Here is a 21,774-nt window from a genome sequence, read left to right as displayed (position 1 = left end):
TAATGCGATTGACCTTATTCAGGGTCTGAATTTGGCCCTCTGCTTATATGTGTTTAAAATTTGTACCTGAATACGATTATTTGAAAAGTCAGTTCTGCCTTTACTTTCCTGCAAAATCCTTAGTTCAGGTTTCTGTGTGTAAGCTGTAACAGCTGCTGATACAGCAGCCACCCAAAACAGTGCTGGCAAATATTGGTGAGGGGAAATGCAGCCAAATTCTTTCCTGGTGTAAGTCCTTGGAAGTCAAGATTTGGCAGGTAAGTGAAGAAAGAAAATGAGTTGGAAATGGGGCATTTAGTTGTAAACTATGGAGCTATCTGTGCATTCAAAGTTACCAATATGTTTGGGATCCTAAATAGCATTTTATATCTTTAAAAACCAACAGTGCACGCTTCACCATTCATAAACATTTTGTTTGTTAGCAAAGGAAAAAACATTTAAAAATCCTTCAGACATGTAAAGGTGTCTAAATATGTAATTATTGTATCAATGATAAGGAGCAGCAGTTAATTCTCAGGAGCTAGATTGTTCCCTGCTCTAACATGGTAATGCAGGAGAGTAGCAGGGAGTCAGGTTCTCCCAATCCTGTGCTCTTGTAGATCACAGCTCCGGGCATGTGGAAAGCAGGAGCTGAGGCCCTGGATGCTGCCCCTCCATCTCAGGAGCTGGTGGACTGAGAGTGAACAAAACCATAACTCTGCCCATCCTACATGCCAGTCAACAGAGCTGGCTGGCTGTGTGCAGGGAGTATGCTGCCCTTGAATAGGGTTTTCACAAAAGATTTGCTTCCCTGCCTCTGTGCAACTAAGGAGTGGATTTGTAGTTATCTGAGGCATGAACCCTCCTGAGTGGTGGTGCTGGATACATTGCAGCCAAAGTGATCAGATACATGGTCAGGCTAGGTTTCAGCAAGAGAAAGCAGCAAAGTCACCGAAGTTGAAAAATGCTGAAAGCTTTATTAATCATGTAAGAACAAAATGAACAGGAAAAGACTGCCTGTTAACCCCATACAAAACCTTAAATCCATAGACAGTGACCTCCCCCAATAAAATTATTTCTCTACTCACAAACAAATAGCCAAGGACTGTGCAACGTAACTACAAAATTCAGTTTTCTACGTAAAACATTACCTCACTATCACCATTATTTTTGTTTTAAAGAGTCATCCTACTACTTCTTGCCGAAATGTTAATGTTGTAAACAGTTGACTGGAATAATTGCGAATGCCCATGATGTAAACAAAGGCTATTTTCCAGGGGTCTTCAGTTGTTTTCATATATACACGTGCACACAAATAACCATAATGGGTGACCCATTGAAACAATGAAAATACTAAAAAAAAAAAAAATTGGCGAAAAGGATAGAACTAAATGGTCTACAACCTTCACAGGGGAAATGGTAAAGGAAAGTACTTTTTGGCTTAAATCAGGAAGAACAATGCAAGTTATAATTTTGTTCATCCTTTCCCCCCTCAAAAGCTGTATTGTTTAGAAATGAAAATACATAGGAAGACTTAGTTATTTGGCTTCTGAATAGTCTCACATTTAAGAAGTGAAAAATGGTGATAGTGGAAACTGAAATAAGTAAGAAACGGTGTTTTAAGACGATGCACAGGTTATTTTATCTATGTTGCTTTTGATTTTAACTGCTTTAGACTTCTTGGGTTCTTTTTTCCTAAGATCATCTTGTTCTCTGCTTTTCTTCCTGCTGGAACTGTTGTGTGGTTGTGGTTTCCATAATGCATCCACTTATGCATTGGCACTGTTCCACATAGACATAGTCATAATTCATGCTTGTTCCATTGCGGCACGTCAGGGTCACCTCTCTCTTGTGGCTCTTGAGTTCCCGGCAGCAGTTACACTTGTGTTGCATCTGCTGTGCTTCAGAGGAATACCTGCCCGGCCAGATAAAGAAAAGAAATTATATCCCTCTGTGCAAGTCTTCATCTAGCACACACACTCTGCTAAATATTGCACACTTATAAAAAAACGTATCTATTTGATAGAGGGCCTGTACCTGTTTCCACTGAGCTCTGTGTGTTTAGCTCAATATAAACAGGAAGACCAAATTTTGTGGTGCTAGTCTGTGTTTTCTAGTCTCTCCACTGACTTTCATCATTATTTAATGGCAGTTAGTTCTGAGCATGTACGAGACAGAGAGAGAGAAATCAAGGCGGTCTAAAGAACAACTGATAGGAAGGCTGGGCCAATTTATATGTGATGTACTCTATTTGCCAAATAGCAATAATGGCTTATTTCTGAATACAGGACCTGATTCTCTTTAGCCACTGTGATATATCAGGTGTGACTCTACTGATGGCAATGAATGTAAGTCGGAGGCAAATCAGAACCACAATGAGCATCTTCCTCACTGTGGTTCCAACGGGTGCTTTGCTGTCAGATACTCAATACTCTGCTTTGTGACTTGAACAAGGTTTTTACGTCTGTGAGTCTGGCTGTTTAACATTGGGAACGTCATGTTATATTGTCTGTCAGGCAAAGTGATGGGAGATAACGGCTGTGGTATAGTGTAAGCACTCTCCCGCTCCCCCGAATATTGAAACACACTTCAGATATACAAGCCATCACACTCAATGGAAACACTTGCTATTCAAGTGTATATTAAATTAATTGAAAGTGCATAGGTGATTCCATGCTCAATCCCACTTGAACAGTTGGATGAAAAGAGGCCACAAAGAGAAATAGATACAAAGAGAGGATATAATGTATTTGTTGCCACTTACATTGAGGAGCTGGCACAAACACCTTCGCAGTACGTCAGTTCAACAGGCTCAGAAGATTCACATTCATTGTGGCGGATCACGGTTGAGTTCTTGTAAACCTTGCAGTTTGTTGCTTAAGAAAGAGGAAAAAATAAATAGAAATGGTTCACGTCTCTTCATATTCACAGCTAAGCGAATGCTTAAAGCTGTTCTGAGGGGAGGGATAGCTCAGTGGTTTGATCATTGGCCTGCTAATCCCAGGGTTGTGAGTTCAATCCTTGAGGGGGCCATTTAGGGATCTGGGGCAAAAATTGGAGATTGGTCCTGCTGTGAGCAGGGAGTTGGACTAGATGACCTCCTGAGGTCCCTTCCAACCCTGATATTCTATGATTCTATGAAATGTTTGATTATGCAGGATTCATGCATATCATGCCGTAGCTAGGAAACACACAAGTACTTTAGTTGGGGATTTAAGTTTAAGTCCCAGTCTTAATCTTTCAACCTTAGGCCATTGGTAGCAGAGAGCACTGCTGAGGCAGTATAAACAGATCTTGGATGGGATGGGGAGTATCTTGATACTGTCAAGCAATCATGTTTTCTCTTTTTCTTTCGAAGGATGAGTCAGTGTAACGTGGAGCCTTTGACAATGAGAACTAAAGAAAACCTGTGTGGAGATCCTGGAGGAAACTTCTACTTCCCTATCCCACACAAAAATAGTTAGAAATACTCTAATCATACCTAACCTATTGGCGGCAGAACATCAGAAAATAGCTTTACTTACACGTAGCGGTACAAGTTTTGCAGCAGCCATCAGGAGTCAGGTGTACTTCGTCCTTCAGTGCAGGAACAAAGAGAGAGCAATCAGAATTAGTGTATGAATGACAAGGCACGAGCTTTCTAGCACTGGCTAGCATTTTTACCATTAACGGGAGGTGGGCTGTGCAGTGGATATTGAGTGAAACCATGGCTGGTGGACCCTGAAGGCTATCTTGCCAGCTTGGTTCCATATAGTTCTTGAATCCACATATCCAAAAATAAGAGGTAGCAGACTATTAAGTGGGAGAACAGGGCTGTTCTGGGGGGATTGTCCGTTACAACTGACACTGTGACAAGATTGAGTTCACTCTCAAACCATTCCTGATAAATGGCTGTTTACACAGTGGGAGCTGTTAATAACTAGAGATACTGGTTCTATGTTGTCTTGTCTTGTATCCTTTGCCCCTTGTTCTGTGTAGTAGCATTCAACAAATAGCAAACAATAAAGGACTGATTGAAACTTACAGGCTTGCAGTCCTCTGGGTCAAAGGCAGGACATGTTCTCAGAACAGTGACTGAAATAAGCTGATCTTCAGCTTCTTCACATTTGTAATACCTGCATGGATTATCTTCAGGCTTCCAGATATCACCCGGCTGGCATTAGGAATAAAACAAATTTAGCATTATTGCTTTTCTGATGTGATCAATGATGTAATTATGATATGCGCAGTGTGATTACTCTGACAAAGACTGGCGTAGGATTTTCTGATGAGCAATTTCATGCTCTCACCTAGAAGGAACTCATCTGTACCCTCTTAACTTCCTCTGAAACACTAAACGTGGGGAGCCAAATTTTCAAACTTCACTGCCTAGATGGGGAGCCTAAATCCTAGACCTGCACTCTCAGGTCTGTAGTTAGATGCCTAAAATGGATATTTTTGCCCCCCCTCCCCAGTCCATTTGAGCATCTAAATGTGTGATTTAGTTATCCAAATGTGTCCAGCTAGAATAAATGTAGAAAATACCCTGTTGTAACTAAGAACGGACATAAGTTGGTAGAGAGCTGTCTCTTGCTTTTGTCAACACTTATCCCCTATCGTGGGCTAAAACAAAGTGTAATGAGAATCAACGGAAATAGTTACCTTGAGCACCTGGACAGTGTTGTTAGTCAGCTTGATTGTGCAAGCCACCTGGACACACTTTCCGCAGCACTCTCCATCTTTCATTGTGTATTCATAACCCTGTTCAAGAAGTGGGAGAGAAAATACATTGAGTCAATAAGGGAGATTTCCATTTTCGCCAGTTTAGAAACTAACGGGGAGGTGAAATAAAAATGGAGCTCACCAGGGGGCAAGTGGTGTCACACTGGACTGGCACACAATGCAGAAGGTTTCTGTTGGAGGCTGGATCTGCTTCAGAACTGCAGATACATGTCTTACAAGAGTCCATTGGAACAGACATTCCAGGCTGGGAGAAGCCAAAGAGAGAACATTCCATCTCAGCAAATCTCATTATTTAAAGGAAATCTACTGTATATTACCTCATACCATATGGAGATAATTTAAAGCAATTATGTGAACATAAAAGATGCTGATACACAAGTGAAATTGAGTTACGCAGTGGACAGCATAAAGCAATTGTGAAGCACATAATACAGGAAAATGTGGGGCCAGAGCAGAAAGCAAGTATAGGAACAAGCTAATTGAAATTATTCAAAATACTTAGGATAGTAAAGAGATGGCAAGAATGTACCAGGAAAGATCAAAGCAACATGCTGAGTTTGGGTACTAGGTAAGACTGCTTTGAGCTGCCTCCATATTTTGCAAACTCATCAATACACCACTTATCGCAAAAGAAGCTTTCCATTATGAATTGTTTTCAGAACTGGTGAAGCAGTCATCTCTTGCAAATGGATATTAAAACATCTACCCATTGGTGTATCCAATTGCATGAGCATAAATATGTACACATTCTTTACACATGGACTTCAGGCCTCTTTTGAAAATTTGACCCAACATCACATTCCAAGATGGCAACTGTGATCTTAAGGAGAAAACCTTGACTAAGAAGTTAAGGTCTCAACTTGGAGGTCTAGGCCAAAGTTCTAGATTTATTTTTTGAGGGACTTCAGTTCTTTTGCCCGACAAAAAAGACTTTCAAAATTCTGCTCCATCAGAAAGTTATATCGCCCACATCTGGAACGGATAAAGAACTGATTCACCCCTCTCAATAAAACCAGTTAAGTTTTTACTTTTGCTCCTTGTTAAAAATCTGTTTCAGATCTGGGTTGGTGACCAAGGAGCAAACATGGTACAAAAGTTCTTTAATATGCAGGAGATAAAGCACTCCCTCATGGAAACTCCTAGTGAGATGCTCTGTATCAGGGTTTATATCAGAGAGCTACTGAAATATCAGTATATGTTAGTATGTTTGGTGTACTACTACTGTTCTTACCTGGTAAATAGTTCCATTAAGCACACAGACATCTGGTATTGGTTCTGAAAAAAAGAATCAATTATTTTAAAAAAATGAAATGAAAAAAAAAATATTTAAAACGGCCAGAGTCTAAATGCACAAAAAAGTTCAGTTTCCCCCCTGGATATAGTTCAGTGAGGGTAAGTGGGTTTTTTTAATTATTATTATTTAATGTACACTGAACTTACTTTCTTCATTTCTCATACATTTTTTTCTTAACTCCATATCTCCTTTGAAATTGAAACTAGAGCCTTTTATAACCCAGAGGTCAGAAGGAGCACAGTAACTTACCACATGTATGATTGACACAGCAGTCTCCTTCTGAAAGGATTGTGATGAGCCGATACCCTGGCTCACAAGTTGTCTTGGCCCGGGAACAGGCGCTTGTATTGCATCCTGTGGAATAAGACAGAAGAGAAAGTGAGCAATGAGTCTTTGTTTTCCTGCTTAGAAGTAATTGGTGCTTCGGCTCCATGAACACGTGGAGAGCCTAACACAAAGAAGGGCAGAGAACATAAGAACGGCCATACTGGGTCAGACCAAAGGTCCATCTAGCCCAGTGTCCTGTCTTCCGACGGTGACCAATGCCAGGTGCCCCAGAGGGAATGAACAGAACAGGTAATCATCAAGTGAGCCATCACCTGTCACCCATTCCCAGCTTCTGGCACAGACAGATTATTGATAACTTCTTTTAAAACCTTGATGTGCATAAAGCTCGAGTTACAATCTAGCATATGGCTGAAGCTTGAAGAAGTTGGAGGGATGTATCCCTGAAGGGGGAGAGAAGATGTAAGAGGATAAATTGCCTAGAACTAGAATGGAAGCCTGAGAAAGCCCTCTCTTTCCCTACTGCTATCAAGCTCCTCCTCAAGTTAAAGCAATTCATCTTACTCTATAACCACAGCAGCGTGATACATTCAAAAGACACCTCTGTTCCACTATTGAGTCTTCCGCAACCTGTCTGGATGTGGCCTGGATGGAAGACTGATCCTCAAAGGAAATAAATATGCCACACCATCATAATCAAATCATTTGGTAGCCTCTCACATCCCATTCACGTTTTTCACAGGACCACTTCAAGCTTAGCCCTCAGTTGCTCATTTGTTTAGTTCCAGGCTAATAAACTGTGGGCACATTCTCCCTTTTGATTTCGTTATATCAGTAATAAAAAAAAAAAAATCTCTAAACAGCTAGAACTATATCACATACAGCTACTGGCTTGTGCTTTAGTGTTTGATCATCTGTTTAGCTCTACTTAAGTTAATATTGCCATTCTGCAACATAAAATCTGTGTATAAACACTGTATAACCCACAAATAAGGAGCTAATTTATCAGCTACTTTAAGACTCAGAAAAACTTTTTACCTCTCTTCTTGCCCTCTTCTGCAACATACACACACCAAAAAGATTTTTTTTACCAACTAAAAATGTACCTCTAACTGTAACTCAGAAATCAACTTTTGGTACCGAGGTACAGTTTTGAATCAATCAAGGAATAACGCTTAATTTTAAGAGCCTTAGATATTACAGTGACAGTTGCTACATGAAAACCTTAACTAGATTAGATTAGCTAGTGAGAGATGTGCAGGTGTAACCAAGGACAATATTTGGCCCAGTATATTTTTATGAGCTGGCTATAAAAGATAGTAGCCGGTACTTACTGCATTCAGTTTCAGGACAGCATGGGTCTTCTGGTGTCAACACTGGGACAGATACGAATCCTTCTTTCTCACACACGCGTGTCTCGGGTGTTTGACATGTAAGTGACTTACATTGTACAGTAACAGAGAATGGGTCACAGACACACTCCTGGCAGTTACTCTTCCAAATGTCTCCAGGCTGTAAAAATATAAAAATATTTTATCTTAACTGTTCTCTGGTGCTCTTGATCATAGGTATTTTTTCAGGGTCCACTTGGATGAAGGACTCAAAGTGGATAGTAATTTAGACTGTTCATGGGACCTGATCTCAAGCCCATTGATTTCAATGGGTTTGAATCTGGCTCAAAGAGCAGGTTGAAAATCTTCAGACATGTGTTAGGATATAGATATTCAGGCCTGTCTGTAAAGGCCTATACTCTAAGAATTTAGGTGTATTCTTATCACTTGGCTAGTTATAGAGGTATAAAAGAAAAAAATCAAAATCACTGTCTGCCGGTGTAAGGTCCTTCTTTTACTGTGACAGTCTGAGGCCCTGTGCTTAGGTTAAGATCTTTGGCTAAGCAGCAGAGGCAGCCATAAGCTGGGAAGCGAACGGTCACATCCTCACATTCCAAACTTGTCACATTGAAATAAGGTGCTATTGGGCTGTTAGGAATACACTCCTGTCCTATTGCCTCCAGAGAAAGGGAAGTGCCTTGAAAATGTAAAAGGAAACTTAGTTTGATAGCATCTTGTCTGGCAAGAACTCACTTATCAATAGCTGGGATGTGAAATCCTCACTTCTGTATTGTTTTATCATTATAGTTCCCACTTTGCTATTGTTTGTCTGTATAATCTCTGTCTGGTTCTGTGATTGTTTCTGTCTGCTGTATAATTAATTTTGCTGGGTGTAAGCTAATTAAGGTGGTGGGACATAACTGGTTAAATAATCATGTTACAATATGTTAGGATTGGTTAGTTAAATTTCAGGAAAATGATTGGTTAAGGTATAGCTAAGCAGAACTCAAGTTTTACTATATAGTCTGCAGTCAATCAGGAAGTGTGTGTGGGGGGGGGGGGGAAATGGGAACAGGGAATGGGGTGGGGAAATTGGAATCATGTTTTGCTAAAGGGGGAGATGGGAACAGGGAATGGGGTGGGGAAATTGGAATCATGTTTTGCTAAAGGGGGAGATGGGAACAGGGAATGGGGGTGGGGAAATTGGAATCATGTTTTGCTAAGGGGGGAAATGGGAACAGGGAATGGGGTGGGGAAATTGGAATCATGTTTTGCTAAGGGGGGAAATGGGAACAGGGAATGGGGTGGGGAAATTGGAATCATGTTTTGCTAAGGGGAGAAATGGGAACAGGGAATGGGGTGGGGAAATTGGATTCATGTTTTGCTAAAGGGGGAGATGGGAACAGGGAATGGGGGTAAGGAAATTGCAATCATGTTTTGCTAAAGGGGGAAATGGGAACAGCGGAATGGGGGTGGGGAAATTGGAATCATGTTTGGCTAAGGGCAGGAATGGGAACAGGGCCACAGGTGTAAGGCTCTGTGGTGTCAGAGCTGGGAAGGGGGACACTAAGGAAGGAAACTGGAATCATGCTTGCTGGAAGTTCACCCCAACAAACATCGAATTGTTTGCACCTTTGGACTTCGGGTATTGTTGCTCTCTGTTCATGCGAGAAGGACCAGGGAAGTGAGTGGGTGAAGGAATAAGCCCCCTAACAACAGACTGCTTTCAATTTCCCAAGAGACCCATAAATAAATATCATGTCCAATACTTGGCAATGGAACAGTACATCACTGGAACCGAGGTACTAGGAATTTATCTGAAGCAATACAGACCCACCATCGTGCAATTTGAAGCTGTTACACACAATTCATATTCATTCTTTTGGGGGCATTTCGGGGGTTTAAAATGTGATTTAAAAAAAAAACCAATGGGGTGCAGTTGACCACAGAATACGAAAGGCATTGGCTGTAATCAAGTCCTTACCATCATCTCCTTCCATTTTATTTCTGCTAAGAATTTAACCTGCCACAACCTTGCACATTTCATAACAAAAGGAGAACTAAGAGGTGGGAAAATGCAGTGATATGCTGAAAGCCTGGAAGCAGCTGTATTTGGGAGACCTTTCTGGGAAAGATGCCTTGGAGAAAGTGCTGATTGAAATACTCACCAGTTTGGGCATTCCATCTGGTCCCACGCAAACTGAGGGGAATGAAAGGATAAAGATTGACATGGATGCCATTCTGATGATCCATGTGCTATACAAATGAATCTCACTTACCCTTTTAATTAAGGGTTCGTCAAGGCACTTTTCAGATATTATTATCGCTACACACTTTATCCACAAAGGATTTACTTTTAAACCTTCTTCTTGTCTCATGAGTCAGCTCAGACCCATTTTTTCAACAAGTAGACACAGATGCTAATGTCACTTACCGGTCACTTTCTAAAAAAGGGAAATGGAAATAACTAGCCGTTCTCAAGGGCAGTCAGTTCTGGCACTCAGCATTCACATGTTAAGTGGCTGGTGTATTTACTCATGATGATGATGGTGCAACACTAAAATCTGCTATTAGGCTGAGTCTGAAAACAGACTAAGGGACTTTCCACTGGCAGTGTAAATATTATGCCGGTTCACCAGATTCTAGGCATGTAATATAAAATGGGGAGGAGGCTAAAGTAATGAGTTTAATATGCTAATCTTAAACTATGAGGGATCAGGCTTTACATGTGATATATTGTAAGTGAAACACGGTCAGTAGTTTTAGTCAATTGTGTGAATTTGTCAAAATTACAAAACCACCAGTCAGACCGGTTCAGCTAGTAGAATTTCGATATTCAAGAAGCAGAATGGCAATTGGTAAAACTGAGTCCATGAGCAGCGCTTTGTGATAGAAGCTTCCATAGCATCTTTTCATGCTACACCTAGAACTAGGTTGTCCTGTCCATCTCTTTCTTTCCTCAACACTAACATTCACATTATTTACACCCCCCTCCAACCCCTTCTCCTTCCCGTTCCCCCCAACTTACCGCATTCTGACACACAGACGTCAGTGTATGAATTGAAGAGAATCGAACCCCTGGGGCAGAAGCATCCTTCAGCAACATATTCACTTATGTGGTTAACAGTTCTACAAGGAAGAAAGGAATGGCTATTAAAGTACATTTTCCCAGCATTATCTGATCAATAACTTTTTACAGCACTAACATAATTGAGGCATAAAGAAGAATTTCTCTAAACAATCAAGTAAGGTTTCCTGTATATAAAAATGTACATTTATACAGTATGGTAATCCTTATCCCCAAATATGACAAAACACTTTGTAAACATTCAGAAATGATCTATGTATGTGAATCATTTTTCTGAAATATAGCCAACTCTGAAGTGGAGCACTACATCTACCTAACAGCTCACAGCAATGCTGTACTTTCAAGAAATAGCAGGAAGTGAAAATACAGCATCCATTTGAAATTGCAGAGGGAATTTAGGTAGCACAATGTAATTAGTCAAAGAGGAAATTGGCGAGGCCCTAAATGCTGGCCTTCCTACTCATGTGAAAAGTGCCATGGGATTTTTAATAATCAGAGGAGTCAGGACTTCAGTTTTAATGCCACAAATAAAAGATGACATCTCTAGTAACAACACATTGTCCCCTGTCACCACTCAGAGGATTTACTCAATCATCAATGCCACCCTGTCCTCAAGCAGTTGGTATTTACGAAGAGGTCTCCCGTCCAAACACAGACACAGTTGTACACAGTGACATTAAACTAATGTAAAGCTAATTATTTCGTTTAGCCTTACCCGGAATTACAGGTGACAGGGTTAAGAGGGCCACACGCATCATACACCTTGCCTTGAGGACAGTTGTATGCTGTGTGGGAGCAAAAATAAAATTAATATGAAAATGAAACATTGTATGAAGGTAAAGAAGCAGAGATGATGCTTTCCAATTGCTTTTAATTTTATGTACGTGGAGGGGTAACAACTATTGGTGCTCTCACTTCATAAACTCTTTGGATCAGGAAATACAAAAGCACAAATATCTAAAATATTGCAATGGCTACTGAATGATTTTGAACCTCACAAAAGATGTGGCTTTGGTTGAATTTGAGATAATAGCAAAGGTTCAGGGTTGTTTATGTTTTATCGGAACTAGTTCACCCATCTCCACATGAATGAAATTAAAGTTTAGATATACGTATCTATTCCTCCACCCGCAAAATAATGGAAGAAGTTTACATTTTCAGAATAAATTTGTAATAAGCACGTCATAGATCCAAGGCAAAGCATTTCTTAATGCTGCTTACGGCATTGTCCTTGGGTCTTGCTTCTCCAGTCGGCGCAGGCACCTTTAGCAGAGCAGAGGGAGGCATACGTTTCCAAATGGAAGCAGGGTATAGCTTTTTTGGTAACATGGCATGAATCAAAGATGCAACTCTCGTAGAATGTGCTGGGAGTCAGAATCTTATGACACTCTGCAAAGAGACTTTAAATACAATGGAAGAGAAATTTGAGCTGCGGTGCACAATCACTATAAAAATCTAGACTTGTCAGAATGAAATAATTAAAGGGTAATGAACTGCCTAGATGGCCTTTTAGGGTTAAAATACGATATTGGTCCCAGGTGAGTGTTTTATTGATAATATAATAATAGCACTTGGTGGGACACAGTTTATATTTAATGAGAATTCTTCAAGGGCAGACTGGGTTTCTAGATAGCATAACTCTAAAAGAGACTAAAGTGATGCCCAGAGAAGGAGCTTTGGTAACAGCAACAACAAACTACACAGCTATTCTGTATTCTTAAAAAACAAATCGAGACTACTTTGCTATTATTACAATCAATAATGCAGTGTATATTTTTGTGACTAAAGGCCCCTTCAAAGACCATTATTAAGGCTTCCAAGACACTTTTTTTGCTTTTCAGTACACAAGATTCAAATGTACCCTAAGCCTGAATTTAACTTACTCGCTCAAAATCAGCTCACAAAGAGGAGAAGTAGAATTGCAGGGCACAGGTGGAGTTGTTGGCGTGACAGGTGGTGTTGGGGGCCCTTCACAACTGGGCTTATTTTCATCCTGAACCTGCCAGGTGGCAGCCATCTCTGAACAAGAGGAAACTACTTCTCCACTTGGCATGCGGCATTCGTCCACCTTGTCATTTGAACACGTGCCTAGAAGAAAACAGATGGAACCGCGTCTGAAAGGTATGGAAGCACTGGCAATAGAGAAACTCAGCATGGCATGGTAAGTACAAGAGGGAATGTCCACTCTGACTGTAACAATCACACTCAGGGGCTGGTTTTACCTGATTTTCAGGTTACCACAATACCGTTAATCTTCCTTGGTCCTAATACTTTATGAAAGACTGAAATTAGAAATATTCTTGTTAATGTAAATTGCATTTTGAGGTGATGCTGAGACTGGAAATAGTGAAAAAGTGATATACGCCATAATCCCATTGAGTTATTTTATTTAATGTGCTGTAGCACCTAGAAACTTAAATGATCAGCTAAAGTGCACCTTACCATAGCATAAATAAGGAAAACAGTCTCCTGAGAATTGCCTGATGGAAAAGAGGGGATTAAACCACGCTGCTTACCACACTGGCCTTCAGTGTTGTTTCTAAACATCCTGAATGGCATTTTCACTGTGAAGGTGAGTCCACTGAAGGAGATGTAAGACTTGATGTCCGGGATTTCAACAACCATGTCTGTTCCACCATTGGCAACTGAAATGCCATCTCTGCTGAAGCCTCCATTGATTGGCTCCTTGTTGACAAGAATCTAAAAACCAACAAAATAAAAGCAGCGAAAGCACAGGTTTAGTTTATGTCTTAGGCAGGGAGACAAGTCTTTGAACACATGATGGCAGTGTTAGGAGTTAAGAAAGAGCAGAGTTCCTCTCTGTAGATCTGAAGATCCCCATTATGTTCCTCATGAAAAAAAGAGGCATAAGAGAGAGAGATTACAAAATAATCACACACACACATACACCCACACTATGGAGTTCTTATGGAATTAAATATAATTACCACATATCTAACGTTGTGTTTATAATCTTCAGCTGGTTTTATAAGGTGTTATTAAAAAATGCCTTCTCTTATTATTAAAATGTTTTTATTGAAGCAATTTATAAAATGTGAAAATCCATTAAGGTTTACCTTGTTATTTCTCTTCCCCTGGTATATCTTACTGCTCAGCACTATTTCCATGGAGTTGTAATTCACAATGATAGATCTGGGGCAGGAGAATCCATCAGCCACATCACAGAAGTCATTGTCAACAAGGATGCTGAAATTGTATTTGGGCACAATCTGTTTCATCAGCACATATGTGCAGTTGTCATGGAATGTGTAGTGAGTGCCATCAAAAGTCAAGTAGTGAGAATTGCTCCAGCCGCTGCAAACACCTATCAGGAAGAAAAGAAAAGAAAAATAGCAAATTTCCTTAAGCTACCAGTCAAAGAAAGATTGGTTGCTGGTACTGAAACTGAAGATGATATATCATATTTAAACTACAAGCTTTCTCCCTTGTATGGCATCTGGAAAAATAAAGATTCTAGAAGCAGAATTTAGCTGGCGTTAAGTATCCATATCTGTTTTTCTGTCTATATATCTAGCTTTAGTTTAGCTGATGATCTGGCTTATTAAACTCTTACTTAGAGTCAGATGCTACTACAATGGATGTATAATAAATACCAAGCTAGATAGAAAAATCTATAATTTAATGATATACTCTTGTAATTCAACTATTTTAGCATGTTCCTATCTTCTGAGAAAAATAGAGTGCCTAAAGCATTGACTCATCATAACAATATTATACATTTGTAAACTATAATTTGGTGAGTAAAGCCCACAATAGTACAACACTACATGAATCAAGACATTCTGAAAACCTCTTTTTCTGGAATATTAAAGTATATTGTGCATCATTAGTGCTTTGCTTGTTTCTTGGTTCCCTTACAGTCACACTCATAGTGGTAGTTGCAGCCATCCTCATCATAGACTTTTATTGGTGGGAGTCCACTTGCACAAGTAATCGTCTCTACAGCTGGAGGAAGCACTAGAACAATTCTGTTGTCTCCCTCACAAGTTGCCGTAGTGCAGTTGTTTAACATCCAGGATTCATTCCTCTAGAAGAGACAAGGAAATTCTTGTACAGATGGTTTGGGTTGAGGCAGAATTTAGATTTCTATCTTACAATAATATAATAATCAATCTTTGGGTTTCAGGTTGTTTCAAGTAAGATTTACTATGGGGACTAGCAAGAATGGAATTCAAAGAAAGTTGGTCACGTATCTGAAGAAGAAGCTGACTATGAGTGACTGCCCTGACACGTCTGGGTTTAGAGCAGAATGAATACTGAGAAAAAGTTATTCATGGACATTTTCTTGACTTCCATAATAGAATTTTGCTTCACCCAAAAAACAAACACACTTTGGGTGAATAGGGTAGCAGTATAAAAGTTAGGTCATCCAGTTAGGGAATGACAACTATGTTATATGACTTCAGTGATCAATCATACAGTTTGTATATCAAATACACAAGGAATGCTTACAAAGAATACTTTGTAAACAATCTTTAGGATGGAATTGATTTGCATAAAATATTGAGAAATTCTGAATATAGAACAAATTTGTAAAAATTGCAAGTCAGTCTGTGGACAATTTGCAAACAGGAAAAGTTGACAGCACAAGTTCACAAAAAATTACATTATATCAGATTATTTTCAAATAGCCAAATCCTGCCCAGACATATACATGAGCAACTCCTAGTAAAATTAATGAAAGTTGGATGTGGGTCAATCTGATGGCAGAATTTGGGTCAATTTTGGGAATGGTGGTGATGTAGAAAAAGAAAATAGATAATTGGATTACCTTTCGTGGTGGGTCAGCATCAGGGCAACCTACTACTGGAGTAGGTTTAGCTGTTTCTGGAGTTGCGGGCACTGAAGAAGATATAGTCGTTGTGGTTGATAAACTTGGTATTGTAGATGATGAGATTAATGAAACAGGAGTTGTTGTAGGACATGGCCCCTGGAATCGTTCAATTTCGCATCTTTTACTGCAAAGTGCATAAAAACTACAACTAGTGCTATCTGTTCTGTTGTATATAACTTCACCTATGAAACAAAATTAATAACACAAATGAAATAAAAGGAATGAGCAAAATGTTCAACAAAAAAATCAAACAAAAATATTAAAATGTTTTAATTTATATGTCTTCATCATATTTTTATATTCAGAAAAAATTCTCACTTTCAAGACACACTGTATAGTAAATTATAATTTAGAAAAGGTGAATGCTAACATTGTATCTCAGTTATTAAAAGCATGAAACAATAAACTCACCAGGAGAAAAGAAATCACCAGACACATTGCATAAACATGGTGTGACTCTGCTTGAAGTGAAAGATGTAATTTTTTCACTTGATGTGGAGGCTGTACTGGGGCCTTCTGTTGTTGCAGACACTGAAGAAGTAAGCCGTGAAATAGCAGATGTTGCAGGGGTTATAATGCTGAAAGTTGGGGAGATGGCAAGAGTCGTGGAAACTGAAGATAAAACTGTGGTGGTGCTTCCCTGTGATGTTGGCTGTGCTGGGAGTGTGGAAAGACGCATAGTGCTCCCTGTGACGGTGGATCCGCTACCCGTGGAGGCTGAACCTGTTGTCATTTCTCCACGTGTGCCTGTCGCAGGTGCGATTGTGCCTGTTGGCAGTGGTGGTGTACCGGTTGAGCCCGTTGCTGTGCCTGGAGTTGGAGGAGAAGCAGTGGGGGTGACTGATACGGTAGTGGAAAGTGGGGGTAGAAGCGTGGTGGTGCTTCCCTGTGATGTTGGCCGTGTAGAGAGGAGTGTGGTGCCTTCAGTGGTGGTTCGTCTGGGAGGAGGAAGGGTGGAACCCGGTGAAGGTTGTGGACGTGTGCCTGTCAGAGGTGGGATTGTGCCTGTTGGCCGTGGTGGTGTACCGGTTGAGCCCGTTGCTGAGCCTGGAGTTGGAGGAGAAGCAGTGGAGGTGACTGATACGGTAGTGGAAAGTGGGGGTAGAAGCATGGTGGTGCTTCCCTGTGATGTTGGCCGTGTAGAGAGGAGTGTGGTGCCTTCAGTGGTGGTTCGTCCGGGAGGAGGAAGAGTGGAACCCGGTGAAGGTTGTGGACGTGTGCCTGTCGGAGGTGGGATTGTGCCTGTTGGCCGTGGTGGTGTACCGGTTGAGCCTGTTGCTGTGCCTGGAGTTGGAGGAGAAGCAGTGGAGGTGACTGATACGGTAGTGGAAAGTGGGGGTAGAAGCGTGGTGGTGCTTCCCTGTGATGTTGGCTGTGTAGAGAGGAGTGTGGTGCCTTCAGTGGTGGTTCGTCCGGGAGGAGAAAGGGTGGAACCCGGTGAAGGTTGTGGACGCGTGCCTGTCGCAGGTGGGATTGTGCTTGTTGGCAGTGGTGGTGCACCGGTTGAGCCTGTTGCTGTGCCTGGAGTTGGAGGAGAAGCAGTGGAGGTGACTGATACGGTAGTGGAAAGTGGGGGTAGAAGCGTGGTGGTGCTTCCCTGTGATGTTGGCTGTGTAGAGAGGAGTGTGGTGCCTTCAGTGGTGGTTCGTCCGGGAGGAGAAAGGGTGGAACCCGGTGAAGGTTGTGGACGTGTGCCTGTCGCAGGTGGGATTGTGCCTGTTGGCCGTGGTGGTGTACCGGTTGAGCCTGTTGCTGTGCCTGGAGTTGGAGGAGAAGCAGTGGAGGTGACTGACACGGTAGTGGAAAGTGGGGGTAGAAGCGTGGTGGTGCTTCCCTGTGATGTTGGCCGTGTAGAGAGGAGTGTGGTGCCCTCAGTGGTGGTTCGTCCGGGAGGAGGAAGGGTGGAACCCGGTGAAGGTTGTGGATGTGTGCCTGTCGCAGGTGGGATTGTGCCTGTTGGCCGTGGTGGTGTACCGGTTGAGCCTGTTGCTGTGCCTGGAGCTGGAGGAGAAGCAGTGGAGGTGACGGATACGGTAGTGGAAAGTGGGGGTAGAAGCGTGGTGGTGCTTCCCTGTGATGTTCGCCGTGTAGAGAGGAGTGTGGTGCCTTCAGTGGTGGTTCGTCCGGGAGGAGGAAGGGTGGAACCCGGTGAAGGTTGTGGACGCGTGCCTGTTGCAGGTGGGATTCTGGTTTTTGGCCGTGGTGGTGTACCGGTTGAGCCCGTTGCTGTGCCTGGAGTTGGAGAAGAAGCAGTGGAGGTGACTGATATGGTAGTGGAAAGTGGGGGTAGAAGCGTGGTGGTGCTTCCCTGTGATGTTGGCCGTGTAGAGAGGAGTGTGGTGCCTTCAGTGGTGGTTCGTCCGGGAGGAGAAAGGGTGGAACCCGGTGAAGGTTGTGGACGCGTGCCTGTCGCAGGTGGGATTCTGGTTGTTGGCAGTGGTGGTGCACCGGTTGAGCCTGTTGCTGTGCCTGGAGTTGGAGGAGAAGCAGTGGAGGTGACTGACACGGTAGTGGAAAGTGGGGGTAGAAGCGTGGTGGTGCTTCCCTGTGATGTTGGCCGTGTAGAGAGGAGTGTGGTGCCTTCAGTGGTGGTTCGTCCGGGAGGAGGAAGGGTGGAACCCGGTGAAGGTTGTGGACGTGTGCCTGTCAGAGGTGGGATTGTGCCTGTTGGCCGTGGTGGTGTACCGGTTGAGACCGTTGCTGTGCCTGGAGTTGGAGGAGAAGCAGTGGAGGTGACTGATACGGTAGTGGAAAGTGGGGGTAGAAGCGTGGTGGTGCTTCCCTGTGATGTTGGCCGTGTAGAGAGGAGTGTGGTGCCTTCAGTGGTGGTTCGTCTGGGAGGAGGAAGAGTGGAACCCGGTGAAGGTTGTGGACGTGTGCCTGTCGGAGGTGGGATTGTGCCTGTTGGCCGTGGTGGTGTACCGGTTGAGCCTGTTGCTGTGCCTGGAGTTGGAGGAGAAGCAGTGGAGGTGACTGATACGGTAGTGGAAAGTGGGGGTAGAAGCGTGGTGGTGCTTCCCTGTGATGTTGGCTGTGTAGAGAGGAGTGTGGTGCCTTCAGTGGTGGTTCGTCCGGGAGGAGAAAGGGTGGAACCCGGTGAAGGTTGTGGACGCGTGCCTGTCGCAGGTGGGATTCTGGTTGTTGGCAGTGGTGGTGTACCGGTTGAGCCCGTTGCTGTGCCTGGAGTTGGAGGAGAAGCAGTGGAGGTGACTGATACGGTAGTGGAAAGTGGGGGTAGAAGCGTGGTGGTGCTTCCCTGTGATGTTGGCCGTGTAGAGAGGAGCGTGGTGCCTTCGGTGGTGGTTCGTCTGGGAGGAGGAAGAGTGGAACCCGGTGAAGGTTGTGGACGTGTGCCTGTCGGAGGTGGGATTGTGCCTGTTGGCCGTGGTGGTGTACCGGTTGAGCCTGTTGCTGTGCCTGGAGTTGGAGGAGAAGCAGTGGAGGTGACTGATACGGTAGTGGAAAGTGGGGGTAGAAGCATGGTGGTGCTTCTCTGTGATGTTGGCCGTGTAGAGAGGAGTGTGGTGCCTTCAGTGGTGGTTCGTCCGGGAGGAGGAAGGGTGGAACCCGGTGAAGGTTGTGGACGCGTGCCTGTCGCAGGTGGGATTCTGGTTGTTGGCAGTGGTGGTGTACCGGTTGAGCCCGTTGCTGTGCCTGGAGTTGGAGGAGAAGCAGTGGACGTGACTGATACGGTAGTGGAAAGTGGGGGTAGAAGCGTGGTGGTGCTTCCCTGTGATGTTGGCCGTGTAGAGAGGAGTGTGGTGCCTTCGGTGGTGGTTCGTCTGGAAGGAGGAAGAGTGGAACCCGGTGAAGGTTGTGGACGTGTGCCTGTCGGAGGTGGGATTGTGCCTGTTGGCCGTGGTGGTGTACCGGTTGAGCCTGTTGCTGTGCCTGGAGTTGGAGGAGAAGCAGTGGAGGTGACTGATACGGTAGTGGAAAGTGGGGGTAGAAGCGTGGTGGTGCTTCCCTGTGATGTTGGCTGTGTAGAGAGGAGTGTGGTGCCTTCAGTGGTGGTTCGTCCGGGAGGAGAAAGGGTGGAACCCGGTGAAGGTTGTGGATGCGTGCCTGTCGCAGGTGGGATTCTGGTTGTTGGCAGTGGTGGTGCACCGGTTGATCCTGTTGCTGTGCCTGGAGTTGGAGGAGAAGCAGTGGAGGTGACTGAAACGGTAGTGGAAAGTGGGGGTGGAAGCGTGGTGGTGCTTCCCTGTGATGTTGGCCGTGTAGAGAGGAGTGTGGTGCCTTCAGTGGTGGTTCGTCCGGGAGGAGGAAGGGTGGAACCCGGTGAAGGTTGTGGACGTGTGCCTGTCGGAGGTGGGATTGTGCCTGTTGGCCGTGGTGGTGTACCGGTTGAGCCTGTTGCTGTGCCTGGAGTTGGAGGAGAAGCAGTGGAGGTGACTGATACGGTAGTGGAAAGTGGGGGTAGAAGCGTGGTGGTGCTTCTCTGTGATGTTGGCCGTGTAGAGAGGAGTGTGGTGCCTTCAGTGGTGGTACGTCCGGGAGGAGGAAGGGTGGAACCCGGTGAAGGTTGTGGACGTGTGCTTGTCGCAGGTGGGATTGTGCCTGTTGGCCGTGGTGGTGTACCGGTTGAGCCTGTTGCTGTGCCTGGAGCTGGAGGAGAAGCAGTGGAGGTGACTGATACGGTAGTGGAAAGTGGGGGTAGAAGCGTGGTGGTGCTTCCCTGTGATGTTGGCCGTGTAGAGAGGAGTGTGGTGCCTTCAGTGGTGGTTCGTCCGGGAGGAGGAAGGGTGGAACCCGGTGAAGGTTGTGGACGTGTGCCTGTCAGAGGTGGGATTGTGCCTGTTGGCCGTGGTGGTGTACCGGTTGAGCCCGTTGCTGTGCCTGGAGTTGGAGGAGAAGCAGTGGAGGTGACTGATACGGTAGTGGAAAGTGGGGGTAGAAGCGTGGTGGTGCTTCCCTGTGATGTTGGCCGTGTAGAGAGGAGTGTGGTGCCTTCAGTGGTGGTTCTTCCGGGAGGAGGAAGGGTGGAACCCGGTGAAGGTTGTGGACGTGTGCCTGTCGGAGGTGGGATTGTGCCTGTTGGCCGTGGTGGTGTACCGGTTGAGCCCGTTGCTGTGCCTGGAGTTGGAGAAGAAGCAGTGGAGGTGACTGATATGGTAGTGGAAAGTGGGGGTAGAAGCGTGGTGGTGCTTCCCTGTGATGTTGGCCGTGTAGAGAGGAGTGTGGTGCCTTCAGTGGTGGTTCGTCCGGGAGGAGAAAGGGTGGAACCCGGTGAAGGTTGTGGACGCGTGCCTGTCGCAGGTGGGATTCTGGTTGTTGGCAGTGGTGGTGCACCGGTTGAGCCTGTTGCTGTGCCTGGAGTTGGAGGAGAAGCAGTGGAGGTGACTGACACGGTAGTGGAAAGTGGGGGTAGAAGCGTGGTGGTGCTTCCCTGTGATGTTGGCCGTGTAGAGAGGAGTGTGGTGCCTTCAGTGGTGGTTCTTCCGGGAGGAGGAAGGGTGGAACCCGGTGAAGGTTGTGGACGTGTGCCTGTCGCAGGTGGGATTGTGCCTGTTGGCCGTGGTGGTGTACCGGTTGAGCCCGTTGCTGTGCCTGGAGTTGGAGGAGAAGCAGTGGAGGTGACTGATATGGTAGTGGAAAGTGGGGGTAGAAGCGTGGTGGTGCTTCCCTGTGATGTTGGCCGTGTAGAGAGGAGTGTGGTGCCCTCAGTGGTGGTTCGTCCGGGAGGAGGAAGGGTGGAACCCGGTGAAGGTTGTGGACGTGTGCCTGTCAGAGGTGGGATTGTGCCTGTTGGCCGTGGTGGTGTACCGGTTGAGACCGTTGCTGTGCCTGGAGTTGGAGGAGAAGCAGTGGAGGTGACTGATACGGTAGTGGAAAGTGGGGGTAGAAGCGTGGTGGTGCTTCCCTGTGATGTTGGCCCTGTAGAGAGGAGTGTGGTGCCTTCAGTGGTGGTTCGTCTGGGAGGAGGAAGAGTGGAACCCGGTGAAGGTTGTGGACGTGTGCCTGTCGGAGGTGGGATTGTGCCTGTTGGCCGTGGTGGTGTACCGGTTGAGCCTGTTGCTGTGCCTGGAGTTGGAGGAGAAGCAGTGGAGGTGCTTCCCTGTGATGTTGGCTGTGTAGAGAGGAGTGTGGTGCCTTCAGTGGTGGTTCGTCCGGGAGGAGAAAGGGTGGAACGCGGTGAAGGTTGTGGACGCGTGCCTGTCGCAGGTGGGATTCTGGTTGTTGGCAGTGGTGGTGTACCGGTTGAGCCCGTTGCTGTGCC

At 44.6% G+C, this 21,774-nt stretch overlaps 1 protein-coding gene across 1 annotated transcript in view; it reads right to left on the bottom strand.

The window, feature by feature from the left end:
• Positions 1-911: 911 nt before the first annotated feature.
• The window catches only part of LOC119566493 (mucin-2-like), a 63,769-nt gene continuing 42,906 nt past the window's right edge, over positions 912-21,774 (bottom strand). Inside the window, exons 34-54 of the mRNA XM_043548500.1 lie at positions 21,477-21,773; positions 20,597-21,341; positions 16,560-20,518; positions 15,596-15,736; positions 15,492-15,541; positions 14,579-14,747; positions 13,777-14,024; positions 13,216-13,399; positions 12,583-12,787; positions 11,921-12,099; positions 11,415-11,484; positions 10,640-10,740; positions 9,780-9,811; positions 7,615-7,792; positions 6,245-6,349; positions 5,933-5,976; positions 4,621-4,719; positions 4,004-4,132; positions 3,504-3,555; positions 2,744-2,855; positions 912-1,894 (exon numbers count right to left, since the gene is read on the bottom strand). Of these exons, the coding sequence (XP_043404435.1) occupies positions 1,681-1,894; positions 2,744-2,855; positions 3,504-3,555; positions 4,004-4,132; positions 4,621-4,719; positions 5,933-5,976; positions 6,245-6,349; positions 7,615-7,792; positions 9,780-9,811; positions 10,640-10,740; positions 11,415-11,484; positions 11,921-12,099; positions 12,583-12,787; positions 13,216-13,399; positions 13,777-14,024; positions 14,579-14,747; positions 15,492-15,541; positions 15,596-15,736; positions 16,560-20,518; positions 20,597-21,341; positions 21,477-21,773 (7,313 nt within the window). The 3' untranslated portion in view covers positions 912-1,680. The remainder of the gene's footprint in view (positions 1,895-2,743; positions 2,856-3,503; positions 3,556-4,003; positions 4,133-4,620; positions 4,720-5,932; positions 5,977-6,244; positions 6,350-7,614; positions 7,793-9,779; positions 9,812-10,639; positions 10,741-11,414; positions 11,485-11,920; positions 12,100-12,582; positions 12,788-13,215; positions 13,400-13,776; positions 14,025-14,578; positions 14,748-15,491; positions 15,542-15,595; positions 15,737-16,559; positions 20,519-20,596; positions 21,342-21,476; position 21,774) is intronic.

Source organism: Chelonia mydas, chromosome 6 (assembly GCF_015237465.2).
Source record: "Chelonia mydas isolate rCheMyd1 chromosome 6, rCheMyd1.pri.v2, whole genome shotgun sequence".
Taxonomy (NCBI): Eukaryota; Metazoa; Chordata; order Testudines; family Cheloniidae; genus Chelonia; species Chelonia mydas.
The sequence above is the reverse complement of the archived record's forward strand: the minus strand, read 5'-3'. Positions and strand labels throughout refer to the sequence as shown.